At 41.7% G+C, this 22,449-nt stretch overlaps 1 protein-coding gene across 6 annotated transcripts; it reads left to right on the top strand.

The window, feature by feature from the left end:
- The first annotated feature begins 34 nt into the window (after positions 1–34).
- On the top strand, positions 35–22,414 carry LOC143353146 (solute carrier family 2, facilitated glucose transporter member 1). 6 transcript variants are annotated; one of them, XM_076786235.1, is made up of 9 exons: positions 5,153–5,661; positions 5,765–6,288; positions 8,370–8,397; positions 8,526–8,585; positions 8,675–8,698; positions 17,635–17,733; positions 18,742–19,306; positions 19,449–19,849; positions 20,068–22,414. In XM_076786235.1, the coding sequence occupies exons 3-9, from the start codon at positions 8,377–8,379 to the stop codon at positions 20,413–20,415; spliced, it is 1,518 nt and encodes a 505-aa protein (XP_076642350.1). In that variant the 5' UTR covers positions 5,153–5,661; positions 5,765–6,288; positions 8,370–8,376; the 3' UTR covers positions 20,416–22,414. The 6 variants fall into 6 exon arrangements, with proteins under 6 accessions (XP_076642347.1, XP_076642350.1, XP_076642349.1 ...); XM_076786234.1 differs by having other exon boundaries at positions 5,153–6,288; XM_076786236.1 differs by lacking the exons at positions 5,153–5,661; positions 5,765–6,288 and having other exon boundaries at positions 8,362–8,397.
- The last annotated feature ends 35 nt before the right edge of the window (positions 22,415–22,449 follow it).

Below are 22,449 nucleotides of genomic sequence, written 5' to 3'. Positions count from 1 at the left end.
ACACGTCTCCTGCTTTCGCAATCGGTGGCGAGTTGGCCCGAGTTGGTCCGAGTTGGTCCGAGTTGGTGCAAACTCTTTGATTCGGATAGCATCCGTTACCGAACTGTTCTTCTCTTCTCGTCTCGTCTCTTCTCTCTGTTCCTTCCACCGCTTCTGCTTCGCTCGCGCACGAGGTAATTCAGCAATAAATAATAAAAGGAAACGACTCGCGTTTTTCTCGTAGCATGTAAATGTCTCGTAGTAGGTGTCTCCGACCGTTGACGAAAACCCGAAGCGTGTCCTGATTTTTCGCAGGCGGTATTATTGGCACAAGCAATTCGATATTTCAGTTTGTTCTATCTCGGAACGAATTTCGATGATCAGCGTATTACATATGTATGTATTTCTTTTTTTCTTCAAGATCTTTCGTTCTTTCGAGCAACTTGCCATATTGTTAGCGACTGTATATTATTTTCTATATTATTTTATACTGTCGACGAAGCGTCTTCGAAACATTCAAATCTTACTTATGTATATGCTGATCCGTGTTTAAACGTGTTGCGTTCGAATCATCTCCATGAGCGGCGAGCCGAACACACGGTATACACGCTTGCAAAATTTTCAATAAAACTCATGTTTTGAGTACATACGCGACGCATTGGAACGAAGGTTAACTTTCGGTGTCACTGATTTTCTTGAATGATCGTAGGACAAAGTTTTTGATCGGGGTGGGGAGTATGTCATCCAGTTACTAGCCTTGATCGTCTGCCAAATAATTGATAGGGAAAGCGTACTGCTGTCACATTCTCGTGCTAATTTTACGTGCAATAAGTATCTACGACGCGCAATTGACAATTGTCATCGTTATCGTGGAACGTACCTTTAATAGCTCGATTTAGTAATTACAAAGAAACGCAATGACTCGACCAAAGTCGAGACACTGTTATCCCTGGTTTCTTTCAGCAAATATTTCAAAGATCAAAAACCATAAGACATATGTATTCTGTACGAGTAAGCGCAAAGCCGAACGATCACGACCGATGATATCGTTTGTACAATAGTTTGTAACATCTTTCGCACGAGAATACAAATTCTCGATACTCGTGGACAGCTGCGATTTATAATGTCTTCTTGAACCCAGACGAACCCAGACCTTCGTTTCGCTAAGAATATAAATCTATTAATAGAAAAAGAAAATAGGAAAGGAAGTACATCGGCATTTCTACGGACGTTCATTCCATTATATATATATATATTCCGTATATTATCGACACATTTTGTTGCGTTGTTAATGCAGATGGATCGAGACGACGAGGATTTTGGAGAGGGTTTCATCGCGGAATCTCATCCACTTAGGCCGACGCATCTTTCCGTGCCCCTCAGTGGTCGGCCCGATTCCAGAGCACCGAGTATCAGTAGCAGTGTCAGTGATCTAGATGCCCCAATTTATACAAGACAAACCACTATACCCGTTTCGGCACGCAAAGTGAGTACAATGAGTTTTCAGTTTTCGGTTTTTAGTTTTCTGTTTTTAGTTTTCAGTTTTCGCCTACCATTGAAATTACTTTAATTATCACAATATCTAAGAAATACTTCGTTGACATATTTACACGATGTTATCGTATATCCGATAGATGATTCGAAAATCTAGTGAAACGCAATTGGAATTAATAGATTTTAGATAGGTGGAAGAGGTAACTTCTGTCCGCTCTTGTCGAGATGTCCTTAATTCTACACAGCGCTTTCGTCTGTTTGTACCGGAGTCGTCCTATTTGTTTCATTAGACTCGATAGAAGCGATACAACTATGACAGGAAACCACTTTATTTTTAGTGTTTAGGACTACCGCGTGTACAACGTTAGCTATACGAATATGACGCGAATGTAGCGAGACGAGCGTCAATGCAACATATAGTACAACACATAACAATAAATATATTGAGAAAAGTAACGTCTCGTGTTTGAACGCGACGGTCGTATATATACATATATAAGTAGGTACATGCGAGAGGAATGCGCATGAACATCCTTCTACTATTGCAACATCTGTTCGATTAAACAGATTAGCACAAGATTTACCGGTCTTTTTCTAAATATTTCTACCGGTTCGTATCGACATTTAACTTTTGATTATCTCGCTTTCCGAACAGATTATGGAACACTAGTTACTAATCAACCAGAAGCGAATTCCTATCGAGAATCGATTCATGGAAACGATATCAAAGCCACCAAAAGCACGAAAGGCATCAAAGACGAACGATTCTTTTAAGTAGTAATTTTTTACCTTGAAGGCCTTCGGATCATTGATCGATTCTCCGTAGATCTTACTATCGGCGGATATTGTTGCGGTCGGTACATGCTTTCCTGATCGTACAATCTGCAGTTTCTTCGAGTGACGCAAGATGCGTTCTCGACTACTGCACGTATACACGTATTTGACCCTAGTTAATGGAATTCTAAGCATTCAATTAATATGCCCTTAGTACCTATCGGATAATTAAACGATGCTTAAGCTACTCGCCATAGTAGACGCATATTACTAGCAATTTTTTGTTCAATACAATTTGCACCGTTGAAAATCTTACATTAACGAAAATCAATCGCAATCGTTGCGAACCTTGTATCCTTCGGAGAGCAGCGATACATTAATTTCCATTGTAAAACACCGACCCTGGCGATATTCGGTGCTCGAAGCTAAAAACAGCAGTTTTTGGGAAAAACCATCAGGTAGTTATATCGTATGTCGTATCAATATAGCAATGGAAATGCTACAAAGTACATCTAGGTATATCTGTTAGCGCCGTTGCCGATATATCCAACCTTCAGGAATTATACAAGTAATAGAGCAGCCGTAAGTACACGTGCATAATGCATCCGATAAATAGCGTGGGCGTAGGTATCTACTCAGGTACTTACGCGCATAGTGACTATTTCGAAAGATACTCGCGTAGAAAAGTAAACAGAAAAGAGTAGGAAATCTTTTCATGACCCACTACTATTCAGAATTTATACTTTAGCGTATTTCAAAAATTGTTCTATCGATGTCGTAGAGCATAGGTACGCGAATCGTCAACAGGTGGACTTTTCCTCGTATTCGTTTTGGAACATTGTGGCGCGGCGCGGGTTCGTAGACAGCCTTATTGACCCGCGAAACGGTGCTCATGCTAATGTATGTTCGTACGACAAAACTATAGTAAATTCACCGACTAGCGTATGGCTAGATTCTTTTGCGCCGAATCGTGTACGCGTTCCTCTGTAATATATAACGAAAATATGGTTGAAAATAAATCATTTGACTCGACTAGCCGTTGAAACGGTCTGTGTGTCTGAAACGATTGAGAACACTTGGTAACCTAACGCGCGATTGGTCGGATTGGAGGGCGTGCACAAGGCGCGTCACCTGTCGGTATTCTTTCTCGTTTCTCGTTTCTCGTTTCTCGTTTCTCGTTTCTCGTTTCTCGTTTCTCGTCTCTCGTCTCTCGAAACGTATAATCTCGCCTGACGCAATCGAACGTGAAAATTACGGTAGAACAAAATCGAACCACATAAATAAATATACATTATTGAAAAAGCGAATATTTCGCTTTCTGTTACACGTTTATGGAAGAGTACCTATAAAGTATGAATTATAGAAAAACATGCACGGTCGTATAGATGCATGTATGTTTGTAAGTACGTCAGATATATACTTGCATACGTATGTAAAGTGTGTATGTATCTATATGTATGCGTCGAGAGTGGAAGTTTAGACGCAAATATTCATTCATATTACAGCGCAGAGATTAATTATAATACTGGTGCGTCAGCATCGATTCGAACTCACGTTTCTTTCCAATTTCCATTACATACTGTATTCCACGTGTCACGGGTCACGTGTTACGATTCCTGACCGTTGAAAATTCCTACGTGCGTTACCAACGCGTTCGATCGGACGTTCAATTTAAACTTGTACATACATACATGCATATTAATTGAATCACTTATATATTTCATTTTGTAATTACAATATTCTTTCGCGGGTCAGAGTTCATGAGCGAATGTTTTTTAAACCGAAATTCAACGAACGCCATTGCAATAAAGCGACGATGCGTAATTTGAAATGTAAATAATTGCTTTACGACGTCAGCGTGCTAAGGGAAATGACTTTGACTTTTTACGCGCGTTTACTCTTCAAAGATAACATTTTAATATCGAGAATTAACTTGTCTAATAATTGTGACAGAACCTCAGTTACCGTTATTGCCAGGACTCTTATAAAGCAAGGAATCTGAAGTTGAATATTTTACTTGGCTAGGAGTGTAAATCCTTAAGTAAGAGAGAGAGAGAGAGAGAGAGAGAGAGAGAGACAAAGGTAAGAAAGGAAAAGGAACGATTGTTAGGGGCTCGCCACTCGCCATCTGTTGAGCAGTGACGTTGCGTAGGTTGTGATGTGCATCGACCGTAAAGCCATCGTCCGGAGCGCCCACGTTATAGCGCCATTTCTTTTTCACCTGAGATAAGATAGTGCGTTTCCAAAGTTGCTCGGATGTTTCTCCCTCTCTCTTTCTCTTTCCTTTATTTTTACATTGAAATATATCGAACAAAATTTCACTCACACTAAAAAATAAATTACGGTCGCTGTCTCGTACGTCGCGCGTTTCTTGCCATGTGCTTGAAAAGAGGTTAGGGTTCCACTACCATTCATTGAATACTTTATACACAATGAAACAAGTCACATTTTTTTCGCATTCGTCTCGATCAATGGGATACTTTGACGTTTTACATGTATCTATTTGTAATCGTTTCGTTATAGATGTACTCATACAGGGCGATCTGATGGTACAAACCGTAAGAAGATTCCTTTTCCAAGAAAAATGAGTCCGTTGTGTTCGCTTGCTCTAGTATTTGCGGGAAGTAGACTTGGTCAGTCATGAACAGACACACCAGCCGATTCCTTGAATTTTCAAACTCGATTTTCCCTGTATATTTATACCGCTTAGAATGAACCAAATTTCGTGGACATTGAACGTTACACGATGCAAATACCTATTTGTACAAATAGTAAACGACTTTCTCTTATTATTTTCTTCCCGCGCGTGTAAACCAGTTAGTTATTTGTAATCGAGTTTATCGTTTGAACGATTAATGCGAAGGATTGTTAACGTCGGCGACGTTTTCGCTCATTGTCAGAAGTCAGCCCAATATGTCTAGAAAGTACAAACAATATCGATCTAGCGGTACGTAAACGTTTGTCCTAAATAAGAATCTGTGGAGGCGCAGGCTCGTCAAAAAGAGCCGAAACTAGGAATCAGTATACCTGCTACCGTACGCGCATACACCAACGTGTACGTTTTGCTGTCTATGTATTTGCAAAAAGTAAACATTTCGGGAAATTAGCGCGTGGTTAATCCTTGAAACGTTTACACCGTAGACTCTACAGTTTACGTCTACGGCATAGACGATTTTTTGTGTGCGGAGAAGTACGCGTGTTGAAATTGATCTTCGGAAGATATATGTATATTACGTAAAAGTTGGACCTCGTAAAACTCGAGAAGCGATCGCACGAACACCGACCATAGAATCGCCATAAATGTAAGAACATTACACAATATTCGAAACGGATAACGTTTGAGGTTAATTACTTTTATAGCGACAAGAATTACATATCGTCGTTACGGTCAAAGGTTGCCCCCAAAATACATATGTATGTAGATATATGTTTTTTGCACGGTGCAGTAGACAAGTATATACGAACATAGAAAAAGGACACCGTGTCTCTGATGCAAAACTCGAATTTCGAATTCCAGACCAAGAAACAAAATGAATATTCTGTGAACGTCCGTTCTGTAACGGTACACCACGTAATGTGCTTTAATCACAACGAATTGCATGTGTAATCCTTTGATATTGGAATAAAGATAAATTTAGTAATATGACGCCGTCGTCGTCGTCGTCATCGTTGTCGCCAGCGGCATCGCCGTCGTCGAGTGAAACGCGATGATTCGTCTGAGAATTTTGGAGTACGTGAGATCCTGCACGAAACACGGGTGAGGTGCGAACGATAAATGCTCGTTGCTTCGTGGAAACACGAGACTGATTCGTAGAAACCTTGCGTCAGTTTCCGAGATGAAGCAACCGTAGGTACGGATTGCGATGAAAGGTGCAAGCGAGTCGAGACAAGGGTCAGTGAATTTTCGCGCTTGCGCTCGAAAATCTAGGGGAAGCTCGTTGGAAAGGTCGTCCGCGTATCCAGAGGGTATAAGCGCACGAGGATCGAACCCGAACCGAAGGGATAGTCGAGCCCGCGTTTTCTTCGTTCGAGAGATCGACGGTGAGTACACGCATACATGAGTACGTTTTCCGCTCGTTGAATGTTTTCTATTCGCGCGCCTCCGGTCCTACGGTCTCTTTCTTCTTCTTCTCTGTGGAAATCTTCTATTCGTTCGATTTACAATTAGTTTGACGTGAAACCAATATGTTAACCATTATCTGTAATACAGTTCTTATATTCTATATATACAATCTTTGCAATCTTTGACGGTAATCGACGGTATTTAACGACCACCGGTACTCACCTTTGCTCGCGTGAAACTTTTCGAAACTAATTTCATGTACATACATACATACATTCGTTACGTGTTGCTTCTGTTTGGTCTCTCGACCGATTAGTCCAAGACTCCTTTTCCAACCGTATACCTAGATAGATGCGTACGTTCTGGAGCGATTGCCACCACGAGTAAGCAGTTGTCCCGGCGATCAGTGTCGAGGGTTGCGCTATAGCTACTTACATTCATATACGTAGTAGACAGTGATACAGTCGGTCGGGCAAACAACTGACAATGAAGTCAGGGTAAACGTACGGTTATCTAACTGGTCCGTCGAATGAATTAAACGTTCCGCGTGAATGTCAGTTGGAGCGATTAATTATTAGCATTGTCGGCACACGATATTACAGTGTCGAAGCGAAACAGCTGACGGGAAGCCAAATAATCGGAGGCTCGCAGGCCCACGGTTCACAGCTCACAGATCACAGCTACATACGTAAACGCATATATAGCGTGTGTTGCTACTTGTCATCTTTCGCACAGTGCTCGCAAAAAAGTAGACACACTAACGTTGCCAGCTTGATCTATTCTTGCCTTCCTTTCTATTGTCCTCTGCTATCTTCATTTCGATCGATTAATCGTGCTCTTACCTGGTTCCGTAAGGTGCTTGCCAATCGTTGATTCGATGTATACTATACACACGTAACTGTATGGAATTAATATTTTGCGACGAGTGTCTTCTACGAGCGTTCAATAAATAAGACTTTATCGGTAGCGATACAATGTGGTGCGACACATATTAAATAATTAGAATTTAGTTCTAACGACAAAACTCCTTGAAGAAGGAATTCTTTCTGAAATTTGATAACTCTGGTTCTCCGATGAAACGGTAATAATTTTGCTGAAAGATAGAAACCTCTTTTAGGCTAATCTTCAAACGCAGTTGACAGTTGCTTTGCAACTGTCGTGGAAAATTCGAAATTTATTTTTACACAATTATCTGGGTGATAACTGGTGTTAAATTATCTGGGTTTACGACCGCTTCCATCCTACTACATATTACGAATAAGGAAACTACATATTTTTTCTTTGCATCGATCACAATGATTAATATCGATATAACATTTCTACACGTGTACCATGTACACGCGGGTTTTGAGGGCTTTGTCGATAACCTTTGCGCGACCTTTCTTAATCGTTGTCTCGTCGAGATACATACATACATGTACATACATACATGCATACATACATATGTAGGTTCGTACAATGACAATATCAGTTGATTGAAAAATGAATTTTTTAGAAAAGCAAATTAATACAAGTGTGTTCTATGAGAATTCATAGTCCTTCTGAGCTGAAGCTCTTCCACACAAAGACACGCGAACCTCTATTATATTATTCGCGTGTTACGTTCTCGCGTACGAAATATACGCTCGGGAATGGAACGTGTGTCTCGTACGTGTGTACGCAGCTCGCGATGCGATACCTATACATACACGAATACGTATGCGACACATGAATCACGATTCGTGAGTCTCCGAATCTCCTTGTGAAAGGACTCTTAGGTTTTCCTCGAACAACACTGCGTCGTATGTTGTAACTTGTAACAGCTCGTGAATACCGAGGAGAAACAATCGCTCGTACAAATAAGTAACAAGTAGATCACGCTCTTTCTATGTAGAGACACATTTCTACCTTCTATTCTTTCGAGGGAGTTCTTCAACTGAAACGTTCTTTAACTTTCATTGAAAAATTTTCCAACGGATAGCCAATGTCACGCGGTAAACGCAAATATTTAAGAATGAGATCTAATTTAGTACAAGATTAAATATAATCCATGCTTCTGTTTCTTCTTTTTTTCAAGCAGCGTCACGATGATAGCAACGGAGGACAAGGTATCGTGTGGGTCGTGTACGAGCGTGCTTGTGCGTGCGTGTGTGTGTGTGTGTGTGTGTGTTATAGGATGAACGAATTAACAGAATCGAGATACGTTTAAAACGCTCATTTAACGGTTTTACTTTAGCCTAACAATGAAATTCAGGAGCAGACTACAACGCCGACAGCTCTGACTATGGCGCCAGAGGTAACCAAATTTTATAGAAACACATTTACAAATATTATCGGGTTGGTGTCTTATCTTTCCACTCTACTTGTTTGCTTTTTTACACGCAGCCCACCACGAAGGATAAACAGTGGGTGAGTACGCGACACGTTCACAGCAAATTCTCTGTTGTAATTTTCAGAACAGAGTTCGATACTTACTTACTTACCTTCGATACTTACTGTATCGTAAGGTTTATCGTAAATACTTAATGTTTCTACAATATTATACGAGTTACATCTTACTCGCAATTTTAGGGAATAAGGCGACAAAATCAACCGGATCGGTCTCTTTATCTTTTCGAGTTGCGTTAACGGAAGTTGTCAAAGATTCCCCTTCCGTTTTCGTTTCTGCTTCCGTGTCTTGTAGCACGTTCAAAACCCTCCGTTGCGCGTCTCGTTGACTAGCAAGGGCGCGGAACAAGCAAACCGGTACGAGGCGGAGACAAATATAATTTCTGATAAAACTCAAGCTGTAACCGTGTCGAAAGTTCGTCGATAAAAAGATTCTTGTCGGGGTCATGACTATAAAACGCAGGAACTTGGATAAAAACCAGACGACGGATAAAGGTCGTGCTGTCCGTTTTTCGATTTCGTTTTTTATTCGTTTCGTTCGTCGACGTCCTCATGTATTTCCCACCTGTGTCAAGTTGTTTGCACGTTTTAGGTAGGCCATGATGAAAACTGTCAAGCAATTTGTTCGAGATTTTACGCCCGACTTTGTATTTGACTTTGTATTGGACTTTGTATTTGACTTCGTATTCGACTTCCAATTTTGAAAGATAACGAACGGTCTTGCAACCTCGGCACTCGATTCTTGATTCGCGCTTCAACCAGAATTCCACGAGCGATGAACGAAACCGAGTGGTTTCGATTCTTTCTACATATATTCTCAGAATTTCGACGCTCGACGAGGTATTCGGAATTTCCTATTTGCTGGGTGACAATGATATTGCTACGAGGTCACCGAACTTGACGACTATCACTGAAACTTTCTATCCGCGAGAACGGAATACCGGCTGACTTGGTTCGTTGAACAATGTACAGCCACCAGCAGAAGCAAGATTTTTTTTATAAAAGTCGCGCGAGAAAGAATCGAGGCAGGCCAGATGGACGACCAAAAATACTTTTCCATGTGTGTATGTTTCTCGTGTTACTTGAAAATCGGTGTCCCGCCCGGAGGAATTGATCGTACAGACGGTGGTTCGTTGTCATTGTTCGTGGTTCGTAGACGTAGACGTATCGGTTACCTTCCGTAACCAAGAGCGCGGGAGGCAAGGGAGGCAAGATTGTGCGCCGCGCGTCGTTCAAGAGATACATCAAGGGCACAAGCAGAACGAGTACTCTGCTTCAATACTCTTAATTGTAAAATTGGTGTCCGCGAACTAAGCATCGCCGTTAACAGACTGTGTCCGGTTCTGCGCTCCCGTTTGAGACGGTACTGGATGGTAATAACAAAAAACACAAATAGATCTGAAACGATCGAACAATCTTTTAGCGATCGGTTTTCCAGCGTCCATCGCGAATTTACATACACGGAAGCCTTGACCGATCAAGTTCAAAGTGTTTCTTGCCCTCGATGCGACGCAAAAAGTTCTTGAATACATTTCCTTCGAGGCGACATATGTATTTGTACGTTAAATTGATACATCTTCGAAGAGAGCTTTGTACAAAGTATAAAAAGCTTTTCATCAAAACCAATTTTCGAAAAGAAAGCCAACACGACGCCTGTTTGTTGATCGAACATCGTAATTATCGAAAATAAGACATTTCCAACCTCCGATGCGCACGAAACGGCCGTGCAACAGTACAGCTTATAATACATATACATATGTGCATATGTAATACATTCGAAACGACCTCAACAGATGTATCCTCTTAATAATATACGACGGGTGAAACATAAACTCGTCTGATTCGTGATCGATGAAATTGAGACGAGGATAAATATATGTATTCTTTGAGAAACAAGGACGATCGCAAGGAAATCGAGCCGTGGCGGTGTCGTGTTTGCCACATTATATCGCTGAAAGGACGCGCTACAATTACAACATTCAAATACGCAATAAGAATTTCAAATTTGTTTCTTACTTTCGACCGGTCTATGTACACCTTCGCCGCAACAAATTTCGGATAGATTGTTCTCGTATCCCTTTGTTGTGCGGTACGCTGTACGCGATCGCTGTTTCGTACTGCTTGGCTCGCGTTGTTTGACCACGGGGGCGTATGCGGCGACAGCAAATTAGATATGTACGTAGGTTTCGCCGGTGTGGGGAACGGTACGGAACGGAACAGAACAGAACAGAACAGAATGGAATAGAACAAAACATGAAGAAAAAACAAAACCCCAAAAGAGAAATGGCAAAGAATACGGCTGCCTCGAAGCAAGTCCGATCGTGGACAGATGGTTCCGTGTGTGGATTCCTTTCTTCGTTCTCGTCGCGGGAGAAATGCAGAACTGGTGAGAGGCATGGGCTGGTGCGTGTCGGCCAATGAGATTCGTTCGAGGATCCCAGTAAGCGAGCTGGAGCGAGTAACGAGTAACGAGTAACGAGGAACAAAGAGGAGAGGGAGATACGGACTGGTTTCGAAAATCGGCTTTCGTCCCGCTCGCACGAGTATCGTCTCAGTAGCTTACAAACGCGACCGTGATACGGAACAATTCGGTGGTTGGTCGTTTCTCTCGAATCTCTTCCTCGTCCATTTCGTTGCTCCACCGTGTGTATCTTTCGATTTCAATTCTTACCGTGTCGTTTGTACGCGAGACTGGTCGCGCGATTGCTTCTAAATACAAAACAGAGAGTGCGACCGTTCGAATCAACGCCGCCGGTCCGTCGTTTCGTTACTTCGTTGATTCACCCATTTATCGATCACCGGGTTCGCCATGAGCGAGACTACTAATGGGTGGCTACAGGTAACGTCCTTTCAACCAAAACCAATTTCTAATTGCTTATCGCCTTCCCGCGTTGTCACCTTCCCGCGTTGCCGCCTTGCCGCGCTGCAACGCGCCTTTTAAATATCGGTACGTTACGTAGTCTATTGGCCGATGCTCGATCATCGAAAGTCACTTTCGAACGATAGTCTTTATCGACGAACGACCGCCGTGGTTCCTATCGGAATGGGTACGAGACATCAATGATTTCGATTTGTATTTCGGAATGCGTGGACGAGTCCTCTATTCCGGAACGGTGAAGCGTTTCTTGAAATTCGCTATTGTACTTATTCCGTTCGGTTGTGAATAGTGCGCAAATATTATTAGCATACGAACGCTAACGTACAATGTGAACATTCGAGTCGTATTGTAACCTCCGAAACACGCGAAGCCTAGTATCGATGCTCTAATTGCTGTTCAAAAGGCTTCGTCGGTTATTCGTTATTTGCATCGATTTACATAGATGTATGTATTTTGCTTTTTTACCTCCGTGGATATCTCCTGTAGGCGTGTATTCGAGCAATATAAGAGATATCGATATGTCTGTATCGCGAATAAACGTCTTTCCTGTGTTGCTCTTCCGTCGAAAGTGAAAGGAAATTAATAAGAGCCGATGACATTAATCCGAAACAATGTTAATCACGTCTGGATCGCATACCAAACGATCGATACCGCATTAAATGTGTGTCATACCGATCGTTGGTGACATTGTCGCAAGTTTTCCGTACTCCGCGCAATCCTATATAGTTCACGGAGTTACATATATCTTTGGTTTTATAAATCTATTCGCACAAAGCAGAGGACACCTTAACACGAGCAACGAACAAAAGCGGTAATTTGCGTATAACGTATACATAGATAATACGTAGGCATTGACTACCGTATGTATACTCGTATACTGGTCGTGCAGCGTGCAGTTACCTATTTCCTAGATTTGAAAATCCATTGTTTCTCGTACCTACATAGGTACGCGTTCTCGTTGTTATTATGTTTTTAAGTTATTATGTAGGAAATTCGGTTGTGATCCACGAGAATCCAACAAAAAGAAAGTATAAACGGCTATCTTATCCATCTTATCAATGGGTTCGAAGGAATTGTCAGTTTTCGTTCGATTAAGCTTGCTGGAATTTGCTTTGATTTCGCGACAATTTTATCGTAGTTTGTAAGATCGTTGACGCGTTAGCAAATGGATTCGTTATTAAAATTTGATCTCTACACGGTAGAATGACGGGCGCGCAAATGGCTTTTCTAACGATTTGCTCGAAAGTAAAACTGCGAGACGATTGCGAGGCGGGGAAACTTTTCCCCTGATTTCATATCGCATTGTCGCGTCGCGTCCCTTCCCGTCGAATATTTCCGTTCGAATTCGGCACGATAATATTGTATCTCGCATTATTTTCATTCCTATGGTTATCCTATTACGTTTCGTCTCGTCTCGCGTTGGTTAATGTTCGCTCAATGGTGATAGTGTACTTGGAACAGTTGCCCGGAATCAAAACAAAGAACCCCCCTTTATTCTTGCCGTTTTCGACAAAGACATTACAATCTTGCTGTGACCCGTATTTGCAACGCACAACTCACCCGTATGTACAACCGAACAAGAATCGTAAACGATATTCCATATATCGCGCGCAGTGTGACGCAAACGAATAAATAATTCAACACGCCACTACTTTCAATATCATGCATATTAAATATATAAATTTCAAACCAAGCACGAGATACTGCACGCTACACGATAAAAGTAGACTGTTTGGATTTGAATTCGGTTCAACGGTTAATACTGTGCGGGAACGCGATTCTGTTCGTAGAACGAACCGGTTGAGATATCTGTAGAAACGTCTGATCGTTCGAAGCTATTTTTATTTGAAAAGATACCAAGCACGAAAAGAATCTTGTTCCGTTATTTTCTGCCGAAAAACTCTGTTGTAGTTGTAGCTGCAGGTACTACCTACTTTTTACCGTGTCCATTGACTGCACACGAATTACAGATTACTCGAACGGAAAAATTACTAGCACGATTAATTGTGAACGGTGAAACAAACGATCGTATAATTTCCTACAGCAGAATGCATTGTAAACGGTAACGATTTTATGGCTAAACTCGTAGAACGGTTTCCGGTTGGATCGCATTTTTGGTCAAACTCGTGTTTTTCAAAGCAGTTTAAAATCATGGTCAACGTGAAAGTTGTTCTTTTTCTTTTTAACAGAAGCCAAGGCCGCGTCATCGTTCGCGGTATGCAAAGAGAACGATTTACCAAGACTTTCGGTGACTTTACAAAAACAAAATGTATTGCAACGAGCACTAACGAATCTTAACCGCAAACAAGCGTAAATGTCCAAAAAATTGCTTTTGGATATTCGGTGTGACTATTACGAATTTTGGGCAGAAAAATTTGATGGTTCGCTTGTAAAATAATGTTATAGTCGCGTGATACGATGTTCGTAGGAGACGCAAGTTGATACCAACAGGAGACGAAAAGCGAAAAATTATGCCGATTTCTTTCGTTTTTTCGGACAACTTGACGCGACGGCCGTTTGCGAGGCCGTCTGCCTTTCCAAAATAAAAAAAAAAAAGAAACTTTTTTACGTTGGAGTTGGAATTTCACCCTTTCGGCGATATGAAGTATACGAACAAAACAACTTCCAAAATGGTGGCAAAGTCCATACAATACAGCGATACGAAAAAAGAGATACAGAGACCGATTTAAGCATTTATCTGTCTCTCTCTTTCGGTTGGTATCTATCGTCGAAACTATTTTTAGTATTAATGCCAAGACGACCATTATTTATATCAGTTTATACTAGACTTGTACGTTATACTGATTATACGTATACGGGTGTAAGTACCGATAATGTCGATGGCAGCGTATTCTGATACACAATGTTGATACGTTGAGTCACAAAATATCGATGAAATCGTCGCGCTGTCGTGATGGAATCGTCCGAGGTACCTGAACGGCAAAAGAGAAAAAGAAAAAAGAAGGTCTGGTACCTAAACGATTCCGCTTATCGTACGTTGAAGCGTTGAATAAAATGTTGGCGTTCGCGCGTGTCGTTGCTATAATTAGGACGCTTCGACTTGCCACGAGGCTCGTTAAGAGAGGCTCGGCGACCGCGAGCCAATCGGCGTGGTCCGCGATCGACACACCTCTGTCTCGGCCAATCGGAGCGGAGCAGTGCCAGAGATGCGGCCAGCGAGAAATTTTCCTCGTTTCGTTTTGCGAGACGTAACGAAGCTCGTTCCAGAAATGTCGTTCCAACGTGTTACTTTCGCCTGACGGAATGGAATTTTCTTCCTGCGAAATATTATATACGCGTCGTAGTAGTTATCCGAAATCTTTTATTTCGAAATCTATGAAACGATACCTCGGTGCTTTATCCTCTAAATGTCCAAACACGATACACGATACACGATACGCGGTACACGGTACACGATTCTACGCAAAGGCTACGAGCCACGAGCCACGAGCCACGGTCACACGAGTATGACGGTTCTCGGTGTCGCCGATGTATACATGTGCGCTTACGAAGCAATTTCTTTCGTATTCGCTAGACAGCGGTCTATCTCCAACTTTTCTTCATTTTGGATCACGATCCGCGACTTGTTTTTTCGTTGGGATCGAGTATTCCGGCGAGTCGACAAGCGGATCGACCCAATCGAGTCTCCCTTTTACATTATGAACATTATGTATTTCTTTCCATATATGGTGCAAGTAGCCATCAGGCAATACCTCGATGCTCGTACGATCACGCGATAGATCGTACGGGACCAGAAGCACAGAGTCATAAATTTGTTTGTTGACCGCGTAAAAACAATTTGCCTCATCTTTGTCGTTGGAATTTCGGAACTTTTCAATGTGTCTTCCTCGGTGGTATCTTAGCCAAGTTCCGAATAAATATAAAATCGGTTCAAGAATGTTGTTCCGCGAAATAGTCGTCGCGCGATATTATTATGACGCGGCGCGGTGTTCGGAAAGTTTGTTGCGAGTTGTAAGTCGTGGCAATGCTCCCACATGAAAACGAGAGACAGGCGTCTCTCTATTACGTTTCTTAACATGCGTATTCATGAAAAGCAAAGATCGCGCGAGTTTGATACTTACATTTCTAACAGACTCGATAGATGTTTCTCACCTGTTCCTACCGAGCTTCGAGAGTACGTGAAAATTGATTCGTATCGTGTTCCGGTCAATCAATTTGGATGTCGCGCGGCGAACTTTTACATAGATATTTATCGTTTGAACTTTGAGAGTAAAGTAAACGGTGAAAATGAACGATCGTCTAGTGTTTTCTAACTCGTCGACCGTTCAATCACCTTTCTTATCTCGAAACAACTGGTACTTTTCGCGGTAATCAACAATACCGTATAATCTATCGGAACCTGCAATTTGCTAATTGGACGTGTATATGACGCGACGCGACGTCCTCGAGAAAGTCCATAATAATAATGATAATGGTATGTTAACACCGCCACCAGCGTTGTCACGTACCACTAGTTACAGTTGTATGCACATACATACATACATACATACATATATGTACAATGTACCGCGTGCTCTTACCTCTAATCACAGATTTTCGTACGTTTACGCGAACGGATGGTTACGCCTAAATAAGTACATATGTATGGTTAACACTAGAACTACCGAGTAATAAATACAACTGATCAATATTGTTTTATAATAATGACAAGACTACCAAACCTAATACCATTTTCATTCTAACATGTGCTTCAATGGAAAAGTTCATTCAAAAAATTCTGATGAAAACATTTTTATAATTTCAGTAATTGCGAAAGAAAAAATTAAATTAACTAACGGAAACGATATTACGTACATTATATCAATTGCGCTACGTTCGTATCATCGTGTGCACAATCGAAATTTTGAACACGACGATTACGATAATTCGAAGCAATTCGCGTTTTTCTACGTTCGAATCGAGGAATCGAGGAGTCGAATAAGTAATTCGAGGTGGCTTGAGAAACACTGGTTTGCAGTTCACGGTTCGCGAAGCCTTCCTCGCAGTTCGACTGCACACTGTACTCCGTATCGTGTGACTGTGGTGTCTGTGTATGGTGTGTGTTTGCGTGTGCGTATGTGTGCGTGCGTGTGCGTGCGTGCCTGCGTGTGTGTATGCTGTGTGTGTAGAGGTGGTATAAAAATGCGTGGCGGGGGTACCAACCCGCAGAGCAGTCTTTGACACGTGTTCGAACGCATCGGCGTTCCATAAAAAAAAGTTTCAATTTCCACGATTCGATCGTTGATTGCATCGTTCGCGCTCGGTCGCTGAATAAGATTCTGTTCGAAACCTTGAGAGACGATCCCGATATTTCGATGACTCTAAAGACGATCAGTTTGGAAATACCTGTCCTCAAAAGAGTGGTAAGAAGCCAACGAATTTCCTTCATCTATGCGCGCATCAACGACAAGTGACCGCGATATTACTCGAAAACGAGCGCAAAACGCAAAGATTTCGAGTTTGGAGAGGCCAGAGAGAACCCAAGGAACTCACCTCGATGAATTTTCCACGTATTTCGTAACTTTATGTAAATTACGATATGAATATTCAAAATGGAAAAAGATCGAAGGATTCGCGGTAAAAAACCGATTGTCGCGTGAAATTCTCCTCTATTTCGACCGGAATAAAACGAGTCAATTCGTTCTAGCTGATTCACGTTTATCGTGTATCTATACTATCGTGATATTTCGAACGGCGTAACATTATGTTGTAAATACTTACTTGTGTTTATTCGAGGACAAATGACTCGCTATTTTGGAGGTGTTTTACGATAAAGTGGGCAGGGTCGTTGTTACGCTTATGTGTATTGTAAGTAAATTCCATCGCACAATTGCCTTCTGTCTTATATCTAATCGTTTAATCGGCGTCGAAAGATAACAATGACATATGTCGTTCGAATACATAATTCGAAAAAAAGGTGTGTCTCCTTGTTCGCAGTTGTTCGCGGTTTTTTTTCACAGTTTTTTTTTCACGATTTTTTGCGGGTGCCGGCGGGTACTCGACAACGAAATTTCCGCGATTTCCGCCAGTTAAGCACGAGAAAAATATTAATAACGAATTATATGCATCTTGGTTGCAGGGTCTAAACGGACGGTTAGCGTTTGCTATTGCGGCTGCTGCGCTCGGATCATCTTTCCAGCATGGATATAATACCGGCGTCGTTAACGCACCTCAGCAGGTATTTCGCAAAACGCATTGTCAATTGTCAGCGTTTTTCTAAAAACTACCGAGCCACATATTTCTTCGCTGATTCTGTTCTCGCGCGTTTATTCGCTGCCTAACCGAATCCAATCGGAACGCGTTGCCCCTTATTGAACAGCGAAACGTGAGAATGTTCATCGATTTATGATAATCCGTCGCTCTTGCTTACAAAAACGAAACGCTTGATAATTCTGCTTGCGTCATTAACTGACCGTATACTTACCTTTGCATAATCGCATCCGAGCGCGCTCGAAATTTGTCCGCGTTTCGATACTCCAGTATCGCGCGCACATTGTACGATGTACGATCATGGATGACAGTGTCAATTACAAGTCGCTTATATAACACCCCTTGCTAGTGGGGTGTCGCGGTCTTTTTACATGTTCGCATGCTACTTGAAATTGTTCGTTATGTAGACCGTCGCATTTCTGAATGTCAATGATCAACACGACAACTGTTCGGTGCGTATTAAAAATGCACGTGCGAATTTATCGAAAAGGAAATATCACGCTTCGAACCTACCAATTCATGTTCTCCCCGCAATTGTTTCGCTGTTTAGTTGTCGCGTGCGCGGAATTCAATTCTCCCAGTGATTATTGGTCGATTCCTTGTTGCATAATCGCAACAACAACAGCAATAAAAATAACAATAATAACATTGCTGACATTGCACGCCGAAATTACATTTTGGTTACGCGGCAATAAAGATCAAAATATGCCGTTACTAGTTACTACCGAAGAAAATAGAAAAGAGAAAAAAGAAACGGTGCAGAGCGATGGATTACCTTGAAAACTCGACGAAAATGATCTCGTGAGGAAAAAACGTATTGTATCGATGCAAAAGGATTTGTGCTTGGCGTATTTATTCCGACTTTCGACATACGATCGACATGTACACACGTACACGCACACGTACATATTTTTTGGCGGTCGCGTGACGAACACGCGTCGAGCTTACGTTTGTGACGGTCTCTGGTGTGTTACAGCTTATCGAGGACTGGATCAGCCAGCTGAAAGAGAATCGTACCGGTGTACCGACCAAACAATCAGAGGTAACGATGATATGGTCGATAGCAGTGTCCATATTCTGCGTCGGTGGAATGATCGGTGGATCTCTGGTGGGTTCTATAGCCGATCGTTTCGGTAGGAAGGGTGGTCTCTTACTGAACAACGTGCTGGTCCTCCTGACAGTCATTTTCGAGGGCTTTGCCAAGTCGGCGAACAGTTACGAGATGATAATCATCGGTAGACTTCTGATCGGTATCAACGCGGGATTGAACGCTGGTCTAGCACCCATGTATTTAGCCGAGATATCGCCTATTCATCTGCGAGGAGCCGTCGGAACGGTTTATCAATTGGTTATCACCATGTCTATTCTCGTAGCGCAAATTCTCGGGCTGGAGCAAGTGATGGGCTCGGCTGATCATTGGCCCCTTCTTTTATGCTTGACGATCGTTCCCGCGATCTTCCAAGTAGCCACACTTCCGCTGTGCCCGGAGAGTCCGAAATATTTGTTGCTCAGCAGAGGAAAGGACATGGAAGCCCAAAGAGGTATGTTTCACGAGTCGATTCCTAGCCCTAGCCCAAGTCCAAGTCCAAGCCAAACCGAGATGAGACTGGCCGTGTGTTATTGGACCGAAACGTTTATCGGCTACGGTAACAAGTACAACGTATGCCCGTTGTTATGTTACAGCTTTGTCCTGGTTACGCGGCACGATCGAAGTTCACGATGAGATGGAAGAAATGAGAGCAGAGTATGAATCGGTGAGGATGGTGCCAAAGGTTACGCTGAAAGAGCTGTTTGTAAACCCTACTCTTAGGATCCCGCTGATAATCGCGCTCATGGTGATGTTCGCGCAACAACTGTCCGGCATAAACGCCGTCATGTTCTTCTCGACCAAAATCTTTACGATGGCGCAACTAGACAAGAACGCGGCACAGAATGCGACCATGGGTGTCGGCGCGATGAACGTCGTCATGACTTTCATCTCGTTGATACTTGTCGAGAAGGCTGGAAGAAAAACGTTGCTCATGGTCGGCTTCACCGGAATGTTCATCGACACCGCTTTGCTCGCGATCTGCCTTGCTTTCGCTGTAAGTATTGTTTTTCTGTTCTCGAACTCTAAATTCTCAATTCTCAATTCTCAATTCTCAATTCACAATTCACAATTCACAATTTTCATCTTTTCGCCTTTTGGAGAACACGTGTGCTACACGTAGCAAGAATGCCAATTAGACTTTAGTCAAAGTCATCGCATTGTTGCAACGATCGATGAAACGGTTAAAAAAAACGGATTGTTTTATTTTTTTAGGACACGTCACGCACGGCAGCCTACTTCTCGATCGTGTTGGTGATCATGTTTGTGGTCCTGTTCGCGACCGGACCCGGAAGCATCCCCTGGTTCTTGGTATCTGAACTATTCAATCAGTCCGCGAGACCCGCGGCAACCTCGGTTGCTATCGCGGTCAATTGGACTGCGAATTTCATTGTCAGCATCGGATTTTTACCGTTGCAAGAGGCGATGGGTCCTTACGTATTCATCATTTTCGCGGTGCTACAAGCATTCTTCGTTTTCTTCATTTACAAGAAGGTGCCCGAAACCAAGAACAAAACGATGGAGGAGATTAGCAGCATGTTCCGACAGATATCTTACCAATAGAACTAACGATAACTCTGGTGCTGGTGCGCGGGTCTTTCCGCGCGTCGCGTGTCGCGTGTCGCGTGTCGCGGCTCGCACTAGCGCTCGCGGAAATTCAATTGTCCGGCAGTAATTTGTTTCGCAAGAAACGTCTTGAGACGAATTCAAACAACAAATTGAGCACCGATGCAAATTTCTTTGAAGAATGGCCGTGGCTTGACTGCAACGAGTGTGTCGCAACGTCTCTTTCAATTCGTTCATTGCCATCGAATCGTAACAATGTTTTAGCAACAAATCCAGAGTATTAAATATTTTTAGACGAAATGTTGTTCGAAAGGAATTTCTATTTTAACATTTTGACGAATCGAACGGGTCGACGGAATGATCATAAGCGTATCGTAGATGCTGTCAAGACGCACGCATACTTTTAAAGGAATTTCATTTTTAAGTAAACTTATATATCTAGTTCCTATTATTACCGGCACAGTTAGCTTATCGTAACAAACGAGGAAAATATCGGTTCACGAACAACAGGTTGAAAGTCGTTGCACGTTACCATTTGTTTGGTGGAACGGATTTACTCGTTTCCCTTCAACTCTTTTCCTTTTTCTTTATTTTTTTCACTTGAAAACTTCAAACATTGCGTGCATTCGATGGAAAGATTCCGAGATCGTGTCCTCTTAGTTAGGTGTACTATCATAGTAAATATTACAGACAGCTCAACTTTACAAAGACGAACGCATACATAATAAACTAACATATATTTACGCATACATATATGTACATACGCGTATATATACAGATTGTAGCATGTACAATGTAGCATATAGCATAACAGCATAGGACTATAATAGCATAATAGCACAATAGCATATAGAATATAGCATATCTTTCAAAACAAAAATATTTGGAATGAGAAGATTATCCATGACACGAGCACAATCGATCATCGATCACCGATCGTCGACAAACATAGGTGAAAATCGGTGATTGTTCTATTTTACATTTGCGATGACGCAACTGTGTCTGAAAAGAGTTAGGGAACGATATTATTTAACTGTGTTGAATAACTGTACTAAATATTACAACTCTAGTCATAAGAATACGAATTTTTTTCCACTGCAGCAACATTCGACAAAATTCTACAGTGACGAACACTTTTTATTCTGTTATTGTTTTGTTTTATTTTGTTTTGTTTTGTTTTTTAAAATCGTCGTATATTTTCCGATACGAAAAGTAATTTTCTTCGGACAAATTTAGCTCGTTACAACTGGACCTTTTACCCACGTTTCATCTGTCTACGCCATTTACGAATACGAAACATCCCACACGATAAGGAGAAAAATATGTAACTTGACAACATTGGAAACTGTTTGAGCTCGTCAGATTCATTCTAAGGAAAATGTCAATATTCTCGAACTAAAATAAATTTTTTAGCATTCTGTTCGTTACTAACGTATAGATTTACACGAATATATATTTTGTTATATTGACATTTTATCGAAACAAGAAAATCGAAGAACGCTATAACAATTGTACATAGAGATAACCATAAAGTAACCATCGTATACTATAGCAAATAATTATATTTATGTATGCATGTAATTAGTTAATGTAAACCGTTGTTGTTATATTTATTAGATATTTAACTAATGCAATGTAAACGGTAACTCGCGACCGTGTTAAAGCGTCAAACGTATGCACAGTTTAGGAAAAGAAAGCATCGTCGCATCGTAAATTACGGATCGACGATGTAACTTTTTACTTACTATGTATACATCTCCTCGAATCCGAATAATACTCAAATATAGGTAGATTTTTAATACCAAATCGCAAGAGAGACATGTTCTTTACGGTGTGCCGCTAAGTGCTACAACAAACACATATATATACTTGCTTTCGAACATTTGTTGTTTCCTTAGACCGATTGGATGCAGTACGCAGCGCCGCATCACCCACGTTGGACATTAAAAGGAAATTTGTTGACATGTTCGTTCAACAATTCACAGAAAAAGAGAAAGAAACAATTATTCGACAGAGTCGTTTTCCTCCGTT

Source organism: Halictus rubicundus, chromosome 4 (assembly GCF_050948215.1).
Source record: "Halictus rubicundus isolate RS-2024b chromosome 4, iyHalRubi1_principal, whole genome shotgun sequence".
NCBI classification, from domain to species: Eukaryota; Metazoa; Arthropoda; class Insecta; order Hymenoptera; family Halictidae; genus Halictus; species Halictus rubicundus.
Note: the sequence above shows the minus strand (reverse complement) of the source record. Positions and strands in the feature narration are given on the sequence as shown.

What these genes read in the sequence shown, in the direction of transcription:
- LOC143353146 (XM_076786232.1), top strand. Translation starts at nt 1,277, where the DNA reads ATGGATCGAGACGACGAGGATTTTGGAGAGGGTTTCATCGCGGAATCT. An exon ending in TACCCGTTTCGGCACGCAAA is followed by an intron (nt 1,466 to 17,634) that starts GTGAGTACAATG and finishes TCTTGGTTGCAG; the next exon opens with GGTCTAAACGGACGGTTAGC. An exon ending in GGACATGGAAGCCCAAAGAG is followed by an intron (nt 19,307 to 19,448) that starts GTATGTTTCACG and finishes GTTATGTTACAG; the next exon opens with CTTTGTCCTGGTTACGCGGC.